At 40.1% G+C, this 26,702-nt stretch overlaps 1 protein-coding gene across 1 annotated transcript in view; it reads right to left on the bottom strand.

The window, feature by feature from the left end:
* Positions 1-4,274: 4,274 nt before the first annotated feature.
* Positions 4,275-26,702, bottom strand: part of T265_00796 (hypothetical protein) — a gene marked incomplete at both ends in the record, with an annotated part of 58,577 nt that continues 36,149 nt past the window's right edge. The window contains one exon of the mRNA XM_009164668.1: positions 4,275-4,427. Within this exon, the coding sequence (XP_009162932.1) occupies positions 4,275-4,427 (153 nt within the window). The remainder of the gene's footprint in view (positions 4,428-26,702) is intronic.

The following is a 26,702-nucleotide window of genomic DNA, read 5'->3' as shown; positions in this document are numbered from 1 at the left end:
CAAACACAATCCACTGTTTTACTTTTTGCTTAATTCTATCTCACCGGCGATTGAATTGCAAAGCGCTCTCTCCCAAGCTTCGAGACTCTTCATTTCAAGTAGAAATGGTTACTTTATTAGTCTATAGCAAGGGGTACCAGTTATTTCTGATACGTAGGTGTAAATCCATCGGAATCTTGTCTTGGGGTCCTCCCGGGCTGAATTATTCCACAGTGGTGTACTTAAATGTATCCACATGTACTTTGAATGATTAAAGTTGTGCTGCGTGAACACAAGCCGTGCATTTGAATAAAAATTATTAAATTTTTAACATACTATTCTGACTATGCTCACAGATTCGTCCATTCGGTATAAAATCGCTTTCCGTTGCCCTAGTACTTCAGTGTTTTTAGTATGAAAGGCTAAAAGCACAAGTCTTTTGCTTCAATGCACTGACTGTGAACAACTCAATACGATAAAAGACAATTCCTAAAAAAGCCTGAATCTTCCTACATGATCACAAAAAGGATTGTCCTTGAAATACGCGATTGATTCTGGTTAGTTTGGGTGTCTCGGGACAAAGTGTAAATTTGAGAGGTAGTCGTACAGACAAGCTTTGTTTTGCATGAGTTAATTGTCCGTCAACACAACTTTAACTAACGGTCTGTGGTACAGCTAATGATACATTGATGAGAAACCCCACTAATGAACACATCATAATTGGGCAACTGTCTGTGTAATCAAATGAACGTATGAGTATGTAGGCGGGTGTGTAAATTTTACTTTCGATAATAAAGGGTGTTAAATAATTCACTTATCGAAATTATGTAACAAATGTACACAAATGTAAGAATATTTGGACAAAATTAACTTATCGCCGCAAAAAAGCAAGCTATTATAAGGGAACTTATTCGTCATGTTACATCCCAACTTTGCAGAAATTTGTAGAACAGACATACACACCGGTTTACGTAGGGATAAATTTATGTATTATCAGCGTGTTCACAAAAAATTAGTTGATCCAACACTAATTATTTTGGTCATTCCATCAATTATGTGATCTACCTCATTATTCACAGGACCCCAGTCCTACCCACTACTATTTTCTGTGTGGTCTGTTAGTCACATTTTTCAGAATATTTCATCCCTGATTTTGCGGTTTTACGGTGAAATGAAGAAGTTTAAGTGAATATATATGCCGTTGCACGTTTTTAAACAAGATCAAAAGAGATAAACATGAGTTAGTTCTCCCTTATAATGGCAGCACCGATGACAACTTGGTAAACAAATATTAATACTGGTTTAACGGTGATACTACTGACAGGGAGGCATGCGAGTAGTATGTGTTGTTCTTGGAATTACGCTTCGCGTCTCTTGAACAGGGTAGATCTGTTGCGGAATTTGTGGAGTCACTTTGTGGCATTTGTTTGCATTTGAGCAACAGTCAATGAATACCTAGGAAAGTTCTGAAAGTGGCGTTCAAGGAGATGATGGATATTCAGTTTTTGTAAACAGGATGTATGTGAGAGGTTTGCATCCCTGTCCAATAGTCTGTGAATGTTCAGCTGGCTTTTTACAATAAAAAACTCCGCATCAAAGGCCTTCTTCCTTTTATTTGATGCCATGGCCAGGATGAGGATGAAGATCCCGTAGCCACAACTCTTTCATCGTGGACATGTTTGGAACTTTCTGGAAGACTTTTAAGTAGTTACGGGGCTGCTGGACTGGATACCGTCGGTGATAATTTGGAGGCGCTGAAGACCCCCTCGGGAGCCCGGCGAACGCAGCCCTGGATGCGGCCAGAATGGGCCCCCGGAAGATGGACCGGGCCTTCTCAGAAAAAGCCCTTTTAGTGGTCAACCGCCAGGAGGAATGAGGCGGTTTAAGTCGGTCACGATAGCATCTGGATGTGACCCGACCGTTTTCTTCGCCAGCCCGCAGCAATCGTTGAATCGGGCTTTGCAGGGACTAGACGGAGTGTTGCGCCACCAGTTGCTATCCGACCAGTTCCTCGAGGTTGTGCAGCCCGCGCTTGATACCCAGTTGCGAATGGCCAGATTCACTGGCCAGTTGCGTGTGGAGGAGCTGGTGCATCTGGTATGGGTTCAGGCCGAGGCACCACTGGACACGTTCCAGTCGGAGGAGAACAGGAAGGGTTCAACAGTGGATGAACTGCAGACCGGAGTGGACATACCCGCGGGGCAGCTTGCAGCCACAAGGACGTATTCGCTGGGGCAAGCTCGAACAAGATGGTGCTACAAGTGTGGCAGGCCAGGCCGCTGAAGGAGTCAATGTGGTTCTACCCGACCAATTTTCAATAATAAAATTTTAGAGTACTCCTCTTTTCCTGTGTGGGTTGAGATGAGCGCAATGATACAGGCTGCCATACAAGTCATTATCGAGGTAGACGTGGAAAAGGAATTGTGTTTTATACAGGAGTTGGGGTATCGTCGAGCTGGAGAGGGAATCAAGCTGAATGCAAACCGTGCGCACCTAAGGCAGGAAAAGCAGGTGACAAGATATTGCGCGGTCAAGCACTGACGTGAGTGAGCTGCATGTTCAAAATCTTCCCTCCTGTAACTCACCTTCATGATGGTCCATGGTCGAGGGATATTCCGAACTGTTCACGGGTTATGAAAATCCGTTTGTCTTCTGCCCCTGTACTGAAAACAAATTTCTCCTATCGCCAGAACGCTTATGACTTTACGGCCTTCGTCCGGTGCCGTCTCCTTTCCCGTGGAAGGTCCATAAACAGATTGGAGAGATGATGAACGATGGCATATTCACAGAATCCAATAGTAGGTACAGCTCCCCGGTTGTGCTTGTAAGGGAGGCAAACAACTATACAGGTTTTGCGTGGATTTCCGGCGCTCGAACAACCTGACCGTAAATCGGGTTGTAGTAGTGGCTAGGTTGCGGAGAATTTCGATTCCCTTCAGAATTTTCGATGTTTTACTGTGTCCAACTTGCGTTCCGGATACCGGCAACTACATATCAAGGCGGGGGATCAGGAGCAAACAGCGTTTATGACGGATGAGGTCCGGTTTATCTGGGGCAGAATTCACATTCCAGGGCTTGGTGCTATGTTTAATGAGGGGACTCGAGAATGTTGCCGTGTACAAAGGCGATATCTTTGTGTATAGCAATTTGGAATTAGGGTGTACAGTTTACTTGAAGGCTGTATTTAAGCGGATCCGGGAATCTGGCCGGCGGATAAATCAATCCAAGACACAGCTCGCCCGGAGTTCGGTGAAACTGCTGGAGCATAAATTGGATAAGCCAGCCCACTGCCCGAAAAATTGGCAAATATCGAGGATTGTGCTGTTCCAAATTCAAAGCGGCCTCTAGGGTAGTTTCTTGGACGAGCAGCATACTACAGGGGGTTAGTTAAGAATTTCAACACAATCGCTGCGACACTGTACGACTTGCTCGGGCAAAGTCGGAAATATTAATGAACCAGAGAAGCATATGTGGCCTTCGAGATGTCAAAGCGTGGATGTTGGATCAACAACTGACCCTCAAACTGCCCAGGGTCGAAGAGATGTTCACTGTTGCAACAGACGCTAGTGGTCGAGGTATCGGCACAGACCTAAAGCAAATGTATGGAGTTATCGAATATGCCAGTCGTGTCCTGGCTAACGCTGAACAGAAGTACTCGCCGTGTATAAGTAGACGCCATGTCCTCTTGAACAAAGGTTTCATGTCAAAACCGATCACAAACCCCTGGAGTGGATCAGGACCACCAGAGATCCTCGCGGGAAGCTCGCGCGCTGGGCACTCCAGTTGCAAGAGTACGATTCCACAATCTAGCACGTGCCAGGAAAGGAGAACCACTTGGCTGATTGGCTGTCAAGTGCAGCGGCTGAAGATGAGGCCCCCAGGATCATGATTGGGACCAATAGCCTCGTCACCAAACTGGATCCCGGAAGGTTGGTGCGACTCCAAAGGCAGGATCCTGTGTTACTGAAAGTTGCAACCGCTTTGTTGGACGGAAGGAGCATTAGGAATGGAGAGGGACATAAAGAATCGGAGACGTTCCAGAGTCACTTTGGTTGGCTGAGTCTGGGTGAAGCTGGCATAATTTCCTGGAACGCCACCGAATCGGATGTCGTGTCGCCCGTGATACCTCGCGTCTTGCGACGGAAGCTTATCATTTTCTTATTTTTCGTTTTTATTATTTTATCTGCTGTATTATATCGGGGCCATTTAGTGAATAAAACCTGGCTTTTGTGCGCTTGCCAGCTGATTGTGCTACATCGGATCTAACTCGCTATTTTGAGTAGCATGTATTCGGCTCAATGAACATTGGCGTATTTGCCAACCATCATCGGTCCGCCAGGTTTTAGAGCCTCGTTAGTGGATGAATCCAACTGAATGGCATCCAGACTGTGTAGGTTAAGGTGCACATATTTCATCTGGGTAGGCTCCAGGCAGGGATTATTTTTAAGCTGAAAGGGGCACAAGCATAGGGATAACAAAAATTGTTACCTGAAACTGAAATAATATTGTGCTGGAAATGCCACCCCAGACGCACTGGACTGATTAGTCAAGGGAAGCCTTAGAAAGTTGTGGCAATGATCATCCATATGGAGAAAGTTACGGTTAGTTACCGGAAGGTCCGCAGCGAGGTGATACTGACCATCGGGGTGCTACTGTTTATTGTGACCCTTGTGGGTTTTTTTTCCAGGCCTCTTATTCAGAATCCGTTTAAGAATATTCCTAAGAGTACTCGTTAAATCTGATCCTCTGACCCTCGCTTTTTAGCCCAGTACACACTTTAAATGTGAGAAAAAAACAAAAGCAGATGATTTGACGGTTTATTTGGTTTAAGGAATTTTCAATCAGTGTTTATATTTATACACAAACTGACATTAAAAAATTTAATCCGTAAACCTTTGGGAGTTAGCTTTTTAATTGCTAAAACTTGAAGACATCACACAAAATAGCAATTTTATTTCAATAACAAGCAAAAGCGTTAGTCTCTAAGGCTTGTGAGAACGCTTGCTATAAGCGTAAAGTCCAAAAACCTACAGAGACGCGATTGAGATTTCGAATGCCAATGTAGCCTGTCAACGTTTTATATTGTCGTACCCGTCATCAACTCGGTCGTACCAATGGTAATCGGAAAGTAATTCACTGTCTGGTAGCATTGCCCAGAAGATCATGTCACGCAAATTCTTCGAGGAGAACGTCACGTTTTACTGCATAAAGATGTTAAATTAAACCTACTAACCTGCTCCGTGATATTACAAGCGGTTTGCGCCAGCTACCACTCTGTAACCGATGTCTGCATCTGTTCCCACCGGATATTCACTCGGTCGTAAACTAGCATTTACCGTCTGGGTGTAGCAGCATTGTATGCCACGTTTGTGGTTTGTGCAACGAACGCCAGCAACCAGGGCTTATATCGTTGCCGACTTGGGGTTTAATTACTTATGTCAGTTGACTTTACCATCATTTTATGGAAAATAGGCAAATGTGAAATCCAGACTCGTGTTATGTAGTATGTAGCCTACAAGGTATAGGCTTTTGATTAACATGCCATATCGATGTGTCCACAGTGATACTTGGATTTACTTGTGAATCAAATAGGGGTATTTCTTGAATCAACATCCACCATGCTTATGTGGATGGTAGATACAAATTTCCAAAAACCTTACTCTCTGAGGTTACTGAAATGTGCATGTTGGAATGAAGTTTTGGTATGATGGTATTAGAAGAGTTTGGTTTGGTTAAATCAGAAGGAATACCATGTTTTATCAATTATTCCCCTGTCAGAATTCCAAAGTATGTTATGATTAAAAAGTTCATCCACCTTTCGAAATTAAATGAGACAGATTGTTTTAGACATACAGATAATCACTACGCATCTATCCTCACGGTAACGATATTTTGTAGGTCGATGTAATCCGAACGGCCGTTCTGCAGTTTATTACAAAAAATATTGAATTCACTCACATCTCTTCGTTGCTTTTAAAAACCAGACGGTGGGCAGTTGTTTAATTTATTTATTCAGCTGTTGAGGAATAGCAATCGCCTTCTATAACCTGATGAAATCTTTCTACTGGATACGGACTAAAAAGGTTCCTCAACAGACGCATGACAGAAAACAATATGTAATCTAAGCAAATATATACAATCATTTGCAAACTAATTCGGTTTTTTGAGAGGCACCTGGAACCCAGCTGAATCTCTCGTTTGTGATGTTCTCAGGTAACTGAATGTGCTGCACCAGGCAGCCTCGTGTTTCAGTCGCTACGATATTCGAGATATCGCGATACATGTAAATCTTCGTAATGTACTACTCATAAGGTTGCTGAAAATCCGTCGACAGACCACGATCAGATATACTCTCCTTGGGGCTCATCAGGTAGACTCAGTCCTCGGGTTTCCGTTAACCTTATGTTTCACTTGAAAGCAAATTGCACGAAATTAGCGAATATACACTCATTTGCAAACTAATTTGGTTCTTTCGAGAGACTCACCTGGAACCCAGCTGAATCTCTCGTTTGTGATGTTCTCTATGTAAGCTCTTCTATGTAGGCTTATATGGGACGGAATTTATCAAATGTTAATCTTCTAGCTGTATCGATACTTTTCTATCATCAATACAATTAGCTCAGCTATGCCAACCTTTTGAACGCGGATCAGTGAATCGATATTGCTCAACAGTAAAGGACGTACCTGCAATGAGTTGTGCTCCTGTAAAGTTAACACGGCAAACTTGTCTCGAAATATTTACTCTCAGATGTTCAATATCAGTTTCAGATTCAGGTCAGCATTCGTGTATAAGCTACAATAATATTAGCTCTTTATGGCGGGTGTCCATTATGTGGGCACGTTGTTGTTGAAACAGAAATTTGCGTTCAATGAGGTCAAACAAGCTGCAAACACAATTGCTCAATCCCTAGTCACCATACGTGCCAAAATGTCGCAAAATCAGGCCTAAAAAATTCACGGTCCAGATTGAAAACTACTCTATCCAATTTTCTCTAGGCAGCTACTAAATCGTTTGTCTAAAACAGAGCATGAAATATTCCTACTACCAGTACCTGAGGTGAAGCGGACGCCTGTTTCACCAAGTACTGCCCCAAAACAAGTCCGATGTTTTAAACTGCCGCACTTATTGGCATTGCTTAAATCGCTCGCAACACAGATACAGAGCCGCATTCTAAAGCATACACTAGGTAATCAGCCAAATGTATCTGGCTATCTGACCAACATTAAAGCTGTTACGCTGATGACCAAACTAAAGAACATGCCGTAAGATTCCCTATTTCCTTCATAATCCATTTTAGTGTTCGGGACAAAATTATTGCACAACAGACTGCAAATCGGTCTGTCATTTCTTTTTCGTCAGAGTAATTTGTACGCTAGCCTTTACGATGTCTACCCCCAAGATTGCTTAATTGGAACCGCCCTAAAGGATCGGGTTGACAAAATTTGTGTAAAATCTCATAGATCGTATATCCCTTGCAATGCACAGTACACATGGGTTTCAAAATGGATCCAAAATTTACAATCGCCGCTCCATTTTTGACATCTAAGTTGGGTGATTATTCAAGTATATTTTCTGGTCTTCAGACTACTCAGCAAGTACTGGTTTTGTATTTTCCACATATACGACCAATACGGATGCCTAACATAAAACTGCCTCGGCCGAGTGCAGAGTCTGAAGACAACCGACAAGGCATACACAAACGGTGCATTTGCGTGTGTTGTGGGTGCTATCCTACAATGCCAATAAAGCTGGCTACTTACGCCCAGCATCTTGTTTCAGTGATCCACAGGCAACTTACACCTCAGATTGAATGGTTGGTCTGCTCTGTTGTGGTACCAGTTTTGGTATACGGTCATCAGTGAACGAGCAGTTCCGTATTTCTTTCAATATCGTCCATGTTATGATATGCGCTCAATGCTTAGTTATCGTAACCAAAAAAATACATAGTGGTGCACTTACTGTCAACCTTTTCTGCAGGTGTTAGGGAGAAATAATAATGTATTTGTGTAAATATGGACTGAATAGCTGTGAGCTGAACAATTGTTTCTAATCACCGGGACGTGACATTAACTGAAACAAATGGTGAGAGTACGTAGAGAAAACCATGTTTGGTTATGGTGGTGCAGCGAGTGATTCCTCAGTAAATTATAGTTTCTATTTTCTCCTTCTAACGAGGATCTTGTTCTGATCTGTTAGATCACGAACCATGTCAGCAAAAGTGAACTTCCTCTTTGCTGTCCTGCCTTGCTTTAACTCGGGGTACAACTGCAGCATAACTCCCAGAACAAATATAAACACCCTAAACTGACTTTCTACTTGCGGTGTTCGATTATAGTTTTCGACAGCATTGCAAACTATCAGCACATGTTAAAGTCAAGCTTAGCAAACGTGAATTTTGTGGCTACAATGTACAATTGCCAGGGGTCAGAAATAACATATTCTGGTTCCTTAATACAGTTTAATGCAAAAGACTTGGGAACAATCTTACCTTCTATTTCCCCTGTTGTTATTGAGCAAAGCATTTGAACCGGTTTTTATGTGCAGCATGGACAGATTGTTAATTTTATGTACCGAAATTCCTGCAATGTTGAACAACCAATCTTGGAAAACTTAGTTTTATTTTTATTTACAAAAGCAGACACAGGCGCTCATTCAGCCATTCCACAACTCAGAACAGCGATAAAATTAGCTGTTTTACTGAAGACAATTTAAGCTAAATGAGATGCAATGAAGAGGAACACTTTGTAATTAAAGGCGGCCAATTGCAAAACGCACTATAAAATCATAACAGTTTAAAAAACTTTATTCATGGTCAAAATTTTTCACTACCCCGTTTTTCCTTTGGTGGGTGTTGATTTATAGTTTGATAACCGAGGTCGTTTTATCAGAGAACGTTTTTCAGTTGACAGTACAGTGGTGGCTTTTTGACATTTTCGGGCACCAGATTCCAGAAGCATTACGAAAACAGTTTAATCCAAATGACTGCCAATAAAATGATGTAAATAGTTCATCATTGCAATTAATGCCAGCCTCAATTGATTCGTAATCGCAAATGTTCAAAAATACGCATTATTCCTTCCTGACAGGTTATCCAACAAGAATGACAAGAATGCATGTTGTTTACAAGCAAATGCGACAACAACAACGCCGTCATTATACCAGCCGTAGGTTTATTCGAATATACCTCTGTAAATTGCTTTTTCACAAAAACACCTGGTAAACAGTCACACTCCCATTGAAAATGGCGCCCATTTTAGCCTTCAGTGACGAGCAAATTTAAAAAAGACAATTCCGATAGTTCCGTTATTTTTTTCCTACTGGAGGTCCAGCTTCACTTTTGTAGAAACGGTGCCGTATGTTGTCTTATCAGCCTAAATCTACACAAATTTATTTGCAAACAAAAATAGTATCTGTTTTTGTATGCATGCAAAATGTCCGGAAAAGCAATTGTTTTTGTAGAAACATTTTAATGAAAAGTCAGCCAAATTATTGACTGATTATTTATATACGTCTAACCGTTTTCTCTTCCAGTATCCAGAATTCACTGTCTTTGACTTCTACATTACGACCGTGCTGCTCTATGGTCATATGATAATTGAATAAAATTGCCTGTATAGTTTGTCTAACAATGAATTATATCTATAAAATAATTTGGCAAATGTGCGATGGTATTCAATGCAAAAGTTACTATGATGTGTGCCTATTACCGTGTTTTACTTTTTGCGAGCAGGCTCGAAATAAGCAGCATGCTTTGCAGCAGGCAAAGCAAGAAGACATTTATAATCATCATTTGGTGTAATTGGTTACTTACTCATCCACTTAGTTAGTCCTAAAAAATGAGGCAAACAAAATTATGAGCAATGACAAATACTGGAATTTCGCCTCCTAAAATGTGACTACACAACATGAACGGTTACTTTGGTGCTGCAAAACATTTAAGTCCATACCTCGCAAGTTTCAGTGAAATGAGTGACTAATTTTCCTTGAGATCGATTTATAAATTATTCTGTTCGCTGCATTTCCCGCACGGTTTGGATAAATTCACCGTGCATCATTAAAACGTGCTGGGGCGCATTATAATTAACATTATTCCAAGTTTTGTTCCATGTAGAGCTTTATTGAGCGTTTGGGCGTTTGTTGCTGATATTCAGAGAGCAACCGCTGATCAACGAGTACATTTTGTACAGTTCCTCTACCAGTGCATGGAAAGGTTTGTATGAGTTATTTGCAGTGTATTTGGGGCATAACCGTCGCAAAAATATCGAATCAAATCGCTTGCGCTCAAATCTTTATGGGTCATCATATACGTAATTATAGTCTCGGTTTTAAAATTCAACTTACGTCGTAATGTATCCGCTCCTACGTTATAAATCAATCCCAAAGAGACACTTCGTAATGCATAAAAGCATGTGTGTTTTAAATTAGCTGGTTCGAGGTGTGCTGGGTTGGTTATGACCATGAGATCACCGGGTTATTTTGTTCTGATTCTATAAAACTCAATTTCGAAGGAGAAACGAATGTACCCTTTTGTTCGTCTTACCATCATTAACGCGTTTATTGTGTAGAGGCAAAAATTTTGATGGGAGGTTGTGTAAAACTACCCTCAATAACAAAACACAAGAACATTTCTAAACAGTGTTATCCAAAAATAATGAAACCAATACTCAGGAAACATAAACGTTTGGAATATTTTATGTTTGGCTGCTCTTTTCGGGTCAACCAATACTCGCAACTTTGAGCAAGCACAAATTCTCTAGTATAAACAATTTGTACGCTAATTCTATCTTTAGAACAAGTGTTTTGTTGCTTCACAGAAGACGACAACTCACTGCCTGCTGTTCCTGCGTTAAATAATAACCAGATAGAAAAGGTGTTCATTTTTAAACTATAAGTTAACCAAAGTAAAACTAAACATTTATTTATACTTTCCTTTATTGGTAAAAACGTGAAATGCTCACTTACGCATTCTGTTTTGGAGAACTTGTTGAGGAAAGTTGTTTGAGTCAAACACATAACATGTTGCAAATTACTGCAAAATTTTATATATTTTCAATAAGCGTACTGCTTTTTTGTTTAAGCTGTTAGAAAGCCGATGTATTCCATGTCCATTAATGTACTTTTATTTTTAAGACTTTATTGAACGTTTTGCCCGCAGGTTGTAACAGCGTTTATTGTGACAGCATTTATTTGACCATTTCACGCGTTTGTAAATCCGTCAAACTTCAATTTCATCCGTCTACTTGATAGATTCTCCTTAGATATCCCTTATTATGCTTACGTGGCAACCAGCAATAATTCATTCAAAGTTTTACCTTTCAATAATGCACGCATAAAACTATAACTGGTGATTGATGGCGAATTCAACAAAACAGTTCAATCCGAAATAAATTTTCTTCTAGGAGAAATCATAAGACATGCATGCAAGAAAAGCGACAAATATAGTTTACAGTATGGCTCGAGTTTTCTCAGTGTGTCTGACAATAAGCACGAATGGAATTCTTTGTTTGAAGAGACACTGTCTGTCTGATGAACCACAATCAGAAAAGAACTTCTCACGCGATGTCTTTGTATAGCAAGCCTTCAGTGCATTCCTAAACTTGCTTCGAATAATGACACAATGGCCTCATTGGAGATGTGAATGTTTGCGCCTATGACGTGCAAAAATTAAAGAAGCAAATCGCTGTTATTTGCAAACAAAAATAGTTCGGAGTTTGCTTGGTGAGCCTTATTCCGTCTCTCCGAACGAACTGATTTGGTCGTCTAAGTTTCAAAAAGTACACATCCGTAGCTACTTATCACATTCCTCTGCGCCTAATAATGTAAAATTCAGGCCAGTAAATCGTAGGTTTCATTGTATTTGGTAGTTCTCGATTTCGCTTACGTGTTGTTGTTTAAGGAACCATCAGTCATCAAAATGCCCCGTGATAAATAGACAAGGACTAGACTGCACTACATTATGTTTTCCAACTAATGTTGCAGGATCTAAGTCATAATTGTATCGTACAAATAGGGAATGTCAAGGCTGTTTGTGTCCATTATTTTGGTGGTACTGGGCACCTAATATGAACCACTGACAGGTCTTTAATAATAACACGGCCTCGCTCGCGAACCTTTACTCTCCGTCAACCCTAAATTTTTATGCACGCAACAAAGTTTAAACCATCGCAGTTCGTTGTATCATTACGGCCTTATTGATTGGCGACTCCTCCCCAGGATTCGGTACATAGTAAAAATATCAGTAAACATTAAATAATTAGGTACTTACTTCTTTGCTTCTCTGTTTAAATGTTAATCATAATGACTGCATTCAACCACCACACGCTATATAACGATGCGCAGTAAAATGTACACATTCACTGTGGCCACGTTTTGCTCGAAATGAGCTAAATGTGGAAGAAAATTGTCTGCAAACGAACCCGTATAACGAAATGAATTTGGCCTGGTGGTGACGTCACTTTGCAAACTGCCTGCAACATTAGCTTCAGTAGAACTTCAAGGACCTCCAATGGAACGGCTAAGTCCAAGAGTTGAAAGGGACCTCTATTGTTGCCGTTACTCAATCTAAGACATTAGTCTGGATTTTCAAACATCAAATAAATCATTGCGACAGTTTGGCCTATTCACGACCCTTGCAATATTCAAGCTTATAACTTCTCCGATTGGATGGATTAGTTGGCCCTTTTTCAACTTTCCAAATGAATATATGGGCAACTCGTTTCTTAATAGCATGAAAAATACTTAATAATCAGGGATGTTGGGGGACCAAGAACTCTCAGTTTTATAGAAAGGTAAGACATCTTTGTCTCCACTGAGGTGAGGTACAATTACACCCACTTGAACCACTGAGATTCTAAAGAAAACTAACTAAGTTTCAGTCGACTGCTGGCATGATTTTGAAACTTCTAAAACAACAACTTCAAGAGTTAATCCAAAAACTGCTCACGTCCTAAGTGCACATTTTCACTCTAAACGAACCATAATGGACAAAACCCGGTAGGCATTCAGGCTACTGCTTGGACTAATGAAGGTATTTATACATAGAATTTGATAAATTAGTCCCATTTAACCAAACGAATGGGAGAAGACATGCAAGTAAATGCTACTACGACGTACTTATCAGAATATCTGGAAACGTCGGAACACAGAAACAATTGTTGTATAAATATTCAAGTGATCTAAACAATCATTTTGGCTTCTTTCCTGTACTGTAGTCAACTTCTGGGAACTTGTCTGTATTTTGAAGCACGGAATAAAAGGACGTATTTGTGAATTATGTACACAAGCCATTGCCCTAAATAGTATACGCTGTTAAGTAACCGCAGACGATGATCAAACCAAGTTGGGAGTCATGAGTAATAATTAATCATTAGATTTTCGTAATTTTAAACTTGCCCACATTAAAAATAAACCGACGCGGCTTTAAATACTTTATTCACCAAAACTTGTACTTTAGTTCAACTGAACGTGGCCACTTAGAACCTGAAATACCGTCAGCGAATAATGCTGCGAGATGAAACGATTTAGTACATTTTGCCAACGGTATACTGTTGCCAATGATAATAAATGTGGCGTAATTTTCAATCGCTTTTGTACCTTTAATGTTACTACACTTATTAGCATGTTGTGTGCTATAACAACAGTGTTCCATCCCGTTTTATTTGCTAGAATTTGTACTGGTGATCAGATCTAGGAAGTAACTTCTTGTAGCGAACGCTCCAACATACCGTTCGTTGTCACATACGTCATGTACCACCCTTGTGAAATGAGCCATTTCATTTTTTTGATCTCTGATCATAAACAATGGTAAAGCACACTAGCGCGATGAGCGCAAATGGTCACCTTTTTTGTTGATCTGATAGTGTTTTCCTTGTTTTGGTTGTTGCGTCAAGATAATTGGATATAGAATCTTTTGAGATCGTTGTACTCAGTTCAATAGGCTACCGCAATTTATGTGCACAATTCTCTTCTTTTTTAGCACTCTCACCACCGTTTCTTCTCATAAACTTTCCTTACTTGGTATTTCGTTGACTGGGAATCTTAACGAAGACCGCTGACTGTAGACTAATATAGAGAAGTACAACTTCAAGACTGAGATAGGCTATTTTTGTGCTATCTACCAATGAGTAATTTTCTTGAAGAACGGAAGACGCTTTGGGTTAAAATATTATGAACTCACTGTGTGCCTTGTCAATTGCTATTCGAAAGTGTAACAAGTATACGTGCAAACATGCAACGGAATGCTCCATAAAAATGAAGAATGTCAAGGATTTCGCGGCCGAAATTTGTGTCACCTACCGTAAAAAAGACGGCTTCTCCACCAAACTTACAACAAGGCAATTTGGCTCAGCATCAAAAGGCTCTGCTCTGAGCAGGCTGTAATTCTCTCTATACGGTGCTTACATTTCCTAGTCGATTTACGATACTCAATCAATGCTCATTAGCCATAATTCCAAATTCAAGTTTTAACTTGGGTCGCTAATTTGCACAATTGACCCGATGGAAGAATAGCACCAAATCACAACGATTGTGTTGTATAAATCAACTTAGCTGAAAATAAAATGACTATGTACTTTCCTTGTACCACAGGCAAAATACTCCCACCTCCTTGTTTCCAATGACATACCGGGAAAGTAATGGTAGGTATAAAGCTCTCCTACGTAATTTCTTTGAAATCTTTTACTGAGTAGCCAAAATAAATAGATGTTAAATCTGTCGCTCGAATCCCCAAAAAGCTGAATTGTATTTAAATGATCAGCAGATATAACTTTATGCCAGTTAAAACCCACACTCATAACTTCTAAAATTTGCGGTCACTGAAAGTACGGCACGAAGCATGAAGTACCCGGCCTTCTGAGAAGCGTTCTTAGAATTTGGAACAGGTTACATTAGAGTTCCAGTAAAAATGTTACTGTATTACTAAGTACTGTGTCAACCGATGCGATTACCTAATAGGCGGGGTCGAACGTGCTTACCCTTGATTTTTGCTGCAAAACAAGGAATTGAAAGCGCTTTCAGCTTCTTATAGAGTGCCACGTAAAATATCCTAACATCGCTGATGTTCTGCCTAATTCATTTACTTAGTTTTAAGGCCTGTAGTATAACGAGCCTGCAGATTATTTAAGTGTGAAGCCAGTCCAACCAAACCGGTGATTTCGACTTTACCAAGCCAATCTAAAGCGTAGCAACTATCTTCACGGACTGGTATATTTCAATCGTTTCTCACTTTATAATATATAATACTTTTAAAAATTTTTAGATTGCCCAAACCTTTCCACTTTTTCAAATTGCCACAAGTAACTTCTAGTCTTCAAATTCGGTGAGCACCAGCTATATAGAGACACAATTTTGGAGCCTACACGGCATTTTACAAGACAAAAGCGTGGCGCAAAATATGAAGCTGTATTTTGTTTGCCGGAAATCTGAGGTTCCCTTTTGTTTCCCGCAAAAAACTTATAAAAATGGGACTGAAATGGATTCACTTTGCGTCACACATCACAAACGCAGCTGCACAACACGGGAAACATCAGAAGGACGAAGATAAAATAAGTAAATACCAAGATGATTCATAATCGAGAAGCCCAATTAGAACCGTTTGCGGCTGTTTTGTATAGCACAGTTTATACAGGAAGTAATGTTTGGCTTTTACGGACCAGACCATATTCATGAAATTTATGTTCGCTTTCCAGACGATGGAAATCCATTGACCTCTCACCGTTTCTAGCGGTAGTTCTGAACGATAATATAATTCTGTTGTATTCTGACCCATACCTTATATCCCATCTTTTCCACGCTAAATGCGTATTTATTTACATATCCTACTTATTGCTCGAAAATTTCAGCACATCCAGCATTTCCCGAAAGATTAAACTACATGTTAACCAATAACAAACCACTCATGAAATGAAACTGCAACTTGCGTTCTATATAAGTCGAAACCCTTTCCTTGTGTATTACTGAAAACCAACTGCGCTCATTGAACTCGATTTTTATTTGTCGTATAATGTTTTTGTTAGTGACAAGTGAGTTTGAATGAAGACAGTTATGACGGTAAAAAGCCACACCCTAAATCATTCGCACCATCAGTTTAACATCCCGGTCATCGATACTGATTGGACATTTCTGCCAATACAGCGAAGATCAAGTCTGGTCAACCAACGTTGAGCGATGATTTAAGAAGAGAAAGGATTTTAGTGATTGGATAAAATCGTTTCATTAGAATAGCTGCAAAGTCGCATCTGAAGTTAATTTTTATACTCACAGTGCCATGAAAGGATGGTCAAAATTCCACTTGCCCTTCAAGTTCCAGCAGATATTTCGGTCTGCATTTATGAGAGTGAGACTATCAGCTTGGACAAATGGGTCCCGTTTCAGTCAGATTACGGATGTACCAAAATGTTTTCCGGAAGCATCACTCCTAGGTATCGAGTAGTCTGCTTATTTCCCGCAAACTGGAAAGCAACTGCGCTAATTAGGTTCACGTGTGAGCCTCCTCTACCGATCATGAATGCGTACTTGGCATAAAATTTGACAACAGACATCTGGATTTAGTCTGCTACATCAGCAAACTTGTCGCTGAAACTTACTATCCAATTTAACTAAGTGATAGGAAGTGTAAAAACGAGATTAATTTTTCCTCACATTTGTTAGACAATCAGAGTTGAGGATGCAACAAATATGGAACGTTTTCAATTTCCGCTTGCTTAACCTGCAATTAAACTGTGCAGCGGGACGCTTTAGGAAAAAACTGTAAACTATCTGTCATATAGGCGAACCGGTAGTCGCATTCCTTGTGCGAAGTGTATCTTCAGGGCTGATAAGTGGGTTTAAGGTATGTAAAACTGCTTGCGAATGTGGGTTCTTTCTTTAAATCTATTAATTTGTAGACTAACTTAAGTGGCTCAGTTAAAGGGGGAATTCATTCTAGAGAATTGTCTCATGTTCCTTGGCATGTAAGAGGTGTGTCTGAAGCGTTCCTAGCAAAATTTCTCGAAAGTGAAGCACCAGGTGTAGTTAATTTTTCAAAAAATTGGATGCGTCTCATAGTGTTCACACGAAATATATACCAGCTAATAGGTATGCTGCTAAAAACTCTAGAGTTTGTGTATATTACGATTTGCCTGTACTACTTTGAATAGCGCGATTATAAAAAACGATACTTCATGGTCATCTCTCTCTTGGTTGATATCGTTGATCGTAAGAGACTGCTTTTAATAGGCAAATCTAGATATCCGTCAGGATGCGTAAACGGTGGTCAGACCTTTGAAGGGCAGAAGTCTGTCAAAGCCGTTGGTCTGGTGGCCATTTAGTTGGGTTTGGTGATAACGTGCCAGTCTAGTATAAATGTTACTCCGGAACTTTTGCGGCTTTTACTGAATATTTTCAAGCTTATTTTACTATACAGGATTCAGGCGACATTCTTTATACTGACAAACATGCCCCTCTGTGAGATCCCCAAATGCTGTGATAGGTATCCAAACAGCCCAAAAATGGTTGCCTCTGACAACCCATCTATTGGTGCTGTTTTGCAATTAACAAATGAGTGAAATGAAAGACGCAGCTGTACTCTATTGATGATCGGTCAAGAAGAGCGAGCATCTTGGATTTATTCGGGCAAAAATTTGTCATCATCGTTAACGCGTCCTGTATTTTAGTACGATTCACCTGGAAACCTTGCCTTTGTTGGGACACATGTTGACTTGAATTAGTAGCAAAATTTCAGAACTTCTGTTTATTTCATGCGAGTGGTTTTGTGAAAGTGACGTGAGGGGGCTCAACATAAAATTCAGCGCCTCAGAATCGGCCTGTCAAAGTTTACATGACAGCATTTTAAGATATAATGACCTCCAAAAAAGATAAACCATCTAGTTAAGGCCAAAAACTAATCTTTCCGAGGGCTGATCCCTAATAGCGGTACAAAAAGGCTGGTATGACTTATGAGTGGATGCGTCTGTTTGAAAATTCCCGGGTGTCTGTTCATAGAATGGCGCTCATGATATTTTGTCATTATATATATACATAAAATAACGTGCTATGTCAAACCCCTAGGACCATAATATAAATCTTCTCTGTCACAGGTGTCGTCTCAGCATAATTTCTTTACCCTATGGTGGAAACACATTGGAATAAATGGCGAACGTTTTGAGGTTCTGAAACCTATAATTCATTTGAACTTGTAGCTACGACGTTTTCTGAATTGATTATCAGAAGAGTGAAAATTTCCTCTCTAAGTTCGAGATGGTTTTTGACAAATAGGGTGGAAATTCCTACTGAGATGAAATGCATTTCAAGGGTTCCTTGTGTGATGCCGCAGTTTTTTAGCTTCAATGGAACTGTAAGGAACTTTCAGATTAACTGATTATCTGGAACCGCCGTAGGGAGTGGCGTTTGGTAAGAAGATACCCTCTTTGAATGCAAGGGCTTTTTGCTAAAACGCACTTAATATACATAGGGCATAAGCATTCGATTTTCTACTGGTTTCAACTTACCTTTTGACAACATTAGTTCTGCAGATTCAGACAAATGCATGTATTGAGATTCCACAAATTTTACAAGCGAATTAAAATGTAGAACTTTCTAACTGTGGTTCTACTTGAAGAAGTTTGTACAATGACATACCTAGTTTTTGCTCTAAAGTTTATAAGAAAGTGTACATATTACCATTTTGGTAGGCGGTTGTAATAAGAACAAAGTATCAGCGGCTTTTCTCAGAAATCAGTTGAATGTATTTTGTTGTATGTTGGCCACTTATCCCCATCAGCACCCGACTTTGACTTAGCGAAGACTTGTCAAACAGTTATGATGCGGTTTACTAGAAGATAGTTACCTTTAGGTGCTATCAAAATGGCTGTTTTTCTCAAAATTTGTTTCCGTTTTTATCTGCGTGTTTGCCAAAAAACATGTGATTCATAAGTAATTTACCGATAAGGTAACTAGGTAAGACCCCAACTCACTAATAATTTCCATTTTCCGTTTCCCAATAAACACTGTAACGTGTTGTATTTCTTACACGCATAGCTAGTACCCTCAGAGCGAAAAGTGGACCATTTGCTTGAAGTCGGTTATACCAACTTTAAATCTCAGCACTATCTGGCGCAATTTTTACTGACCTCCTCGGTAGCTGACGTAAAGTTCAGCAACTTGGAACTATGTATCCAGGTTCTGTGTGGCATCCTACCTAACGTAAAAGCTATTGCAGCGGGACGACGTGGGGTATCTTGGGTTTGCTTAAATCCACATCGACTCACATTTGGTTCAAAGCAATATTCGACCGATAGGAATCATGACGTAAAACTCCACATAATGTACAAAATTTGTTCTAGTTATCTTTAGTAGGGTTGGGCCTTTCAGAATACAGTGAACCCAAGGGAAGCATACTCATATATTTTTTTACCATTAAACGTTTAGGTACACCCAATTTGCAATTAAATACAGGTTGAACAACAATAGCTTACCCTGTATTGTTGCTATAACGCGTAAAGGCAGGATGGAATGCGCAAATTCAACCTCGTAGTTACTGACATTCTGTAATGAAGTGGCATTCAGGTGGCCTTGTCACTTGAAGCTCAATTGCATTCTTTTATTCTGACAAGGGCTGTCAGGTCTTCCCTTTTTACCAGTTATCAGAATCCATTCAATAAACAGTCTATTCGCCGCCGAAATTAGCTTTCCAGGTTTATACCAAGTTTTCGAGTTTCCTAAATAATTACTTCCTTATTGTCGGACAAATTATATTAAGTGCGCCTTAGGCTAGGTGCCGTTCGCCTCTAGTGTCCCAGACTTTTTTTGAAAAAAGCAGTTTGTCAACAGTCTATTTTTACTCTAGCCCAACATAGTCAGGGATGTGCGCACACTTGGGTCTACATCTGACGGTTGAGTTGAGCTCCGCGATCTTTGCGCTTCGGAAAAGTTCGTCTGACTTACCCGACAGACAATTGTCGGCATCAGTAACCTATGGTGTCAATACACCTCTACGGCAGAAGATTTTGGTTGTCCCATTTTTGTTATTCTACTGTGCACGAAAACGCATGGTCCGGAAAGAGTCTTCTCTCTTAAACATTTATTCAGGCACTAATACAGTAGAATACATTTGGAATAACCAAATAATTTTGCAGCGGTTTGAAGAGTCGTTAATTCCAGGATTGTGGTAAAGTGGTAAAGTGGTGAATTGCAAACAAATAGTTTATTTCGTTTGGGTGGATCACCTGACCGACACAGTGCTGTAGGGTCATTTGTAGCAGGCAAAATAGCTTAACTTGTCAGAGTAATTTGCAGTGCTAAAAATGTGTACCGCTGTCCACTGTGAGATATTTCTATCAGCAAAACTTTGCCCAAATCCCGGAGTGGAACATCTTCAACAGACCCAACTTTCAGAATGTGAATGTTACCTCGTTTGGTGATGACATTATCTCTCTGTACGGCTAATATATTGATAAAACACTATTAGCCTTGGTAGGCTTATACACGACCAGAATACATGGATTGGTCATTGATACATAATCGGAATGTACTGCCACTTATTATTGGCTGGTTGTGGGGTTGTGGATTAGTAGTGTTCTCATTTGTTTCACTCTTAGATAAACAGTTGTCCTGATGTTCTCTTTTTAGTCTACACCAAACGGAATTTGGGCAGTGAAAGCAAATTTTACTCCTACCAGGCTCATTAGCAGCGAATTTCCTTGATCGTGTTGGTGTTTGGACTCAGGACATGACATGCGAAGAGAGTTTGTTGCCACTCCGCCCGCACACAATGGACACCTGAAATATTGCGTGTGAACATTTTAACCTTTCCTCCCTTGACTTGGATCGTCCAATGTCTCGAACAACGATTTGGTAGTCATTATGTTTGTATCAATCGACCAACCCACCCTTCAGCATTGCTACGGCCAAATCAGTAGCAGCACGAACACGGTCGCCTTTTGAGACTCAGTAATTCAGACGCGGCCAGCACGCGTTTGTAGAATAGTGATCACACGTTCGCAAGTCAGGATGCCCTTAGTTCGAAACCAGGGATGGCAAATGAGCTCTGAATAAGAGAGAATCAAGAATCCAATGCTCCCCGCCTTGGCGTGAACCAACCTGAATAGCTGCGCCAGGACACGTACAGGAATGTTCAAACGAGAGTTATTTGAATGCAAATGAATGCTGAACCATCTGGCATTCTGTATTTCCCGGAAAGTGTTGTCCAACTGGTCATGTTTGATCAAGGTTTTGCCAGTATATGCAGCATATACAGCGGTATCGGTTGTCGAATTTACTATATGAGGATATATTATTAACTTATTCAGTCCCTGAAACCCTGTACTAAACAACTCCGGCATACATCTTAGTATATTTTGTATTACATGAGGTTTTGTATTCTCTGACAGCATACACAGAGAGGAATTCTCAGAAGTAGATGCTCTATGATTCGGAAGGTATTGTACCTTAATGCTGCACCCACTTTAGGCGGTAAAAAATCCGGAAAATTAAATCCTTGCTAGCCAGGACATTTTGAAAGGCTAAAAACAGCTTAGAACACCGGAAATATTTGCTAGAAGCGTTGAACGCCTTACTGGAATAAATTGAAACTACTTATAGGTAAATAAACACCTTTTACTAATATTTGCTTCATGAGCGACAGCAATAGTGCGTGCCCCTTTGCAGTTTGTTAACTTCTATTTTCTCTAGTACGGCTTAAAATCACACGTTCGTCAATTTTTCCACGGAAAATAGTCGTAAGCATAATACTGAAATGAAATTAGGTAATACCGAACTTCCTAACCTTGAGAATTGCTGTTTGAGACCTCGTCTTGTTTGCGGGTTGGAAAGGCACGTCTAAAGACGTTATTATGCGCGGAAATTTTCTTTACAATAGTAATAGTAGAATATTAGAATGAATAAAATAGAGTAGAATGAATAGTAGAGAAAAACTTACTGTGACATATGTACTAACGTAATCGGTTGAACCCGCTCATCAGCGCTTAACGCGCTTGACCGTAACAAATATTAGCTAGTTTCTTATCAATGAAGTTCATATAGGAGATCGGTGCAAAATTCTTTTATTAAGTACACACTGGTATTTCGAGCATTACAAGTGTATGCCCAACTGTGCAAACGAAATATGGTCCAATTTTGCTAGTACAAGTTTGGTACAGAAGGCGTATGAATAGGGACTCACCAATTTTCTTTTCGGCTTCTGAAATTCAGACCGCCCATCCACAAGTTATGTAGTTGATGTCGTGAATCGAGACCACCAATGAAATTAGAAATTCAAGTCTAACACAGAGGACGTCAAGAGGCCCAATAATTCCGATGGATGTGGCTCAAACCGGAGGGTAAGGAAGAGAGTGAAAAACTGGAAGATTATTGACTAACGTTGAAGCACGTTAATTCAGTCAAAGCGCTGAAACGACTCCTTGATTGCGTGAAAGTTCTGGTTGTGTTGTCGTTCATTGTAAAAACGGGATAACTTGATAAACGACAAACATTTCTTGCTAAGTTTACGGGCTTACCAAGTGTTATCCGCTGAGGTAGTGGCAACGTCACTTATATTGCAAAGAACCTCCGATCATCGCAAATTCCACACTGCGTTCGTCTGGCTTATGCTCGGTGTCAAACGTGGTTCTCTGTAGCCTTGCGCTATCAAATGTCAGGGGGACCAACCTTAATCGTTTGACCAGTCGAACCTCAAAAATTTTTATGAAGTGCTGGAGGAAAAGTGTAAATTACATCGTGGCCAACTCGATGCAGATGGCCCATGTGCTTTTTGCGACATCACAAAGTTGTGAGACATCAGACACTTGTAGGTCAGGCTTTTTACTGCGCCATACAAAGATGGTTTCAATAGAAGTGTTTATTGTTTAAACAGACGTTGGATTGGTCGCATCACACCAGTTGGCAAAAAGGGCTTTCTGAACGCATCTTACGAGGAGTTATTTGTATCCGGTGCATATAATCTCGCCTAATACGGCCTGGTCATTTTAGTTAGTGTCCTTGATATAATCAGACGGTTAATTAATGCCTAAGTTGAATTGCTCGTTTGACTACTCAGGAAACTACGTTTGCGCTTTGACCAACAGCTAAACAAACAGCTTATTTTAAAGCTCAACAACTTGCCCTGTACATCGGTTTAACTAGCGTAATGTCGCTGTGTCGATTATTTTGCACTAGTAATCTAAAGATGTTGTACAGGGGAGTTTCGTAAAGATTACACTTTCCCTGTCTCCCACCTCTATTTTCGACTTATTCTGCCAACAGGATAAAGACTGGAAAGAAAAGCCAGTTTAGTCAGACATTTTGGACGTAACGTCCGCTCAATTGGGTACATGGGGCAATTTTTTCGGGCAATCATTTTTAAGCTTCAACATTACAGACTTCAATTGATTGACTGCGGAATTCATTACTGAAAGAAAGTGCCCTCAAGGATTGCATCTCACTGGTAAACATGGTCAGGCGCAGGTTACAAACATCAAATTAAGTTCAAAATGTTTTACTGTGAAAATGATAAAACAAAAAATGATGACTGTATCTATGCAAACAATGTCATAGAGAAAGAATGTGCCTAAATTCTCAGTTCAGCGGTAAAAATATCTATTCTTCGGTAATTTATACCATTATAAGGTATGCGTCATGACAGTGCACCTAAACTTCACACCACACGACATTATGGGGTTTGAAAGCTATATATATATGTATATATATATATATATCGTTCGAACTCGAGATAGTTCAAAGGTCAAGGTGCCAGATTATGGACCGGAAGTCCATGGACCCAACCTCAGCATCTCGTCTGCTCCTGTCTATGCTTGGGCAACCTGGCAGTATCCCAGACCCCGTGCCTCCTTCTGTTGACACGACAGCTAGGCACAGCAATGGCGGAACAGCTGGGCAATTTCTCATAGGGTTGCCGAGCTAATAGTCCGACACCATATGTAAAGCCGTAGCAAGACGGTCAATGTGGACAAAAAATAACGATAGGCTTTTCTATACCATTTTGTTAGAAACTGTGATGATGACGATGATCCGATCCACCGACAAATATTTCAAAAGCTCCGTCTTCTCGCAAAATAATCAGTTTTGAGTCAAAATGGTTGTGAATGCAATTTCTAGATCACCTTGTTACGAAGATATACGCTAATTGCGAATCGAGCACGACACTAAACATGTGTAATTGGATTTCCTCCTTCAAATTCAAGAACCTAATGATTCTGTTTTGGGTTTTTAGGAATCCATTGTTAAAGATGATGCAACTAGTGTAACTATCCCAAAATGTTTTGTCTTTTCTGGCCGATTGCCTATTTTGCGTACAGTCTCTTCATGATTTACGTTTTGCCGATTTTTTTGTTTGAGTTTTCTCTTGTAGTCCAGCATACCTGGCTGAGGGTATGGATGTGTAGTTTAACAAGACCTGAAAACTTCTGAGGTTTGCTTGACACCATACCACTTCATGTAAATTTCTGATGTCCTGTCGTCTTTGTTGTTTGTGGTAACCTTGCTAACCCGAAGAAACCGAAGCATCTCGTCATCCTGAAGAGAAATTAAAAGCCATTTCATGTAGTACAATTCAGAGCGCTGCGACTAGGCAAGCGTACAGGCAACGTATTTATTTTGTTTTCCCAAATAACTCTCTTCTAAATGGCGTAGGTAATTGCTCACACACAGTCCTTGAAACTCCGCTTAGTTAACAGGCGTTTGATGTAAACAATTCGCACCCTCTTCACTTTACTAAGGATAACAGAATCTTCCCAACTTTCGTCTCTATTTTGATAACAGTGGAATTCTCATAGGCTCTCTGGCCGCATTACAAAAGTGCAGCAAAATCACAATGATGATTGGAGCAGACAGCATCAACTTGTTGCCCAGTTAATTTGTTTCCAGTCAATGTGTACTACCTGTTTGCGGCCAACTCCTTGTCAGCAAGGTTACAACTCTTGCAACATCTCGTTCATCCTTTAAAATGAGAACTGCTAAATTAACCTTATTTTGTTCACTCATGTGGTTAGAACTGTATATGTATTGTATTGTAATCCCACTAGATTCGAAGTATTCAGAATCCAATATATAGGCGATTTGGCAAATGTGCATTTACATACGCTTGAAAAGTGAACTAAGTCCCCTCTGTTGTCCCACTGAAACTTGTACCGCTTAAAAATTTGTACATGTTCTATTGTTGGCCTAGTTTGGTCGTACAACTGACCTTTCCGGTGCTGATATTTTGTAGAAAATTTTTGCCATATCAGTGTAGTTGGACATACCAGCTTGCGGGGCTAAGGTCTGGGGATTACCGTGTTCAAAGAGCCAAGAGAAGTCTTTCCTGCCCTTCGCTTCATTTTTAACACATCGATCACCTTGGCGAAAGAAGACCATAGATCATCTATCCTTACTCGAGCCCAAACATGGCGTTTACTAAACATGGCCCCACAGATGTAACTAATTCAAGCATTTTTTAACAAACATTCACAATGGGGTTCTCTTGTTGTGAAGCAGGTCTCAAACCATTTCACTGACCCCTTCGGTAAAATGTTGATGTGCGAGTCACATCAAAAATCGATATAATTACCCACCTTTTATTCCGGCTAAATAATGAAAAACAAACCATAATAAAAACGTTTGCAGCCAGTAATCATCGTGATATACACTGCCTTACTGTGGCTTTGTACCACAAGTGAGATGTCGAGATAATTGTTCACATGTGCGGTTTCCACTCCTCAGTTTGCAGCTTAAACAAATGGAGCCATGTTTAACAGATAACTGACCACTGAATGAATTTATGGTGAACATTCAAAATGGTCACTTAACTGTTCATCTAAATGCTGTTATTCTGTAATCCTAGCGAACTTCAAATTGGCGAATTACAAAGTCTCATTGCGTATCAAAATCGATGAATAAGGGCAACAGTGTTCCTGATTATTGAAAAAATATCAATTTTGATACATCTTGCATAAGGTGAAAATGAACCCACGTTCAATTACCCACTTTTATGGTTTAAATGGCTATGCTACTTAAAATTCAGCATATCACAAGGCAAGCAGACACGACCAATCCATTTTGTAGCAAATCAGAGTGTGATTAGTGTATCCCGATTAGCCTTTTAGCAATATCCCTTGTGTTAAATAGAGATCATTATTTTCTGTCACTTTGCTTCTAGTGATCACTGATCTAAACTGTAATGTGATGAGTAGTGAGCCCTTCAGCAAAACAAGTAAGAAAATTAATCAATCTTTCTTCTTCAGTGTTGGGCTTGTGAGTGCACCAATTGTCCTCATTTATTGCTGGCAAGACGTCGGTTGATATATTCATTCAACACCGCCTCACTTATAATGATGTACAGTGAAATGAAGTATTATGAAATCCATGGGCGAACCAACTCAACAAATGACAATAGTAGAAAGTTGGTTTAGATCCACATTTGTCGAGTTATGAGTAGCCAGTAATCATAGAACTTAACGGGCCCTGTCATTCGCGAAGATTGTGTCCAGCTTGATTCATGGTGGAGACTATTATCAAATGAGATTCTAAAGCCGCACAACTAGCAACCGGATATCTTTTTTCAAGAGATAGCGCTTCCTCCCGCCTATATGACACCTCGGCAAAAAAGTGATACAGTACCTTTCAGCCCGTCTGAAATATATATGGAACACAAACAACATAATGTTATACTTTTGCGACTGTGGAATAGTAAAGGAATCTAGTAAATTCCAGCCAAAGCAATTGTATGTAATGTTCCTCAACTCAATGTGTTAAA

This window comes from Opisthorchis viverrini (assembly GCF_000715545.1).
Source record: "Opisthorchis viverrini unplaced genomic scaffold opera_v5_8, whole genome shotgun sequence".
Lineage (NCBI taxonomy): Eukaryota > Metazoa > Platyhelminthes > Trematoda > Opisthorchiida > Opisthorchiidae > Opisthorchis > Opisthorchis viverrini.
Note: the sequence above shows the minus strand (reverse complement) of the source record. Positions and strands in the feature narration are given on the sequence as shown.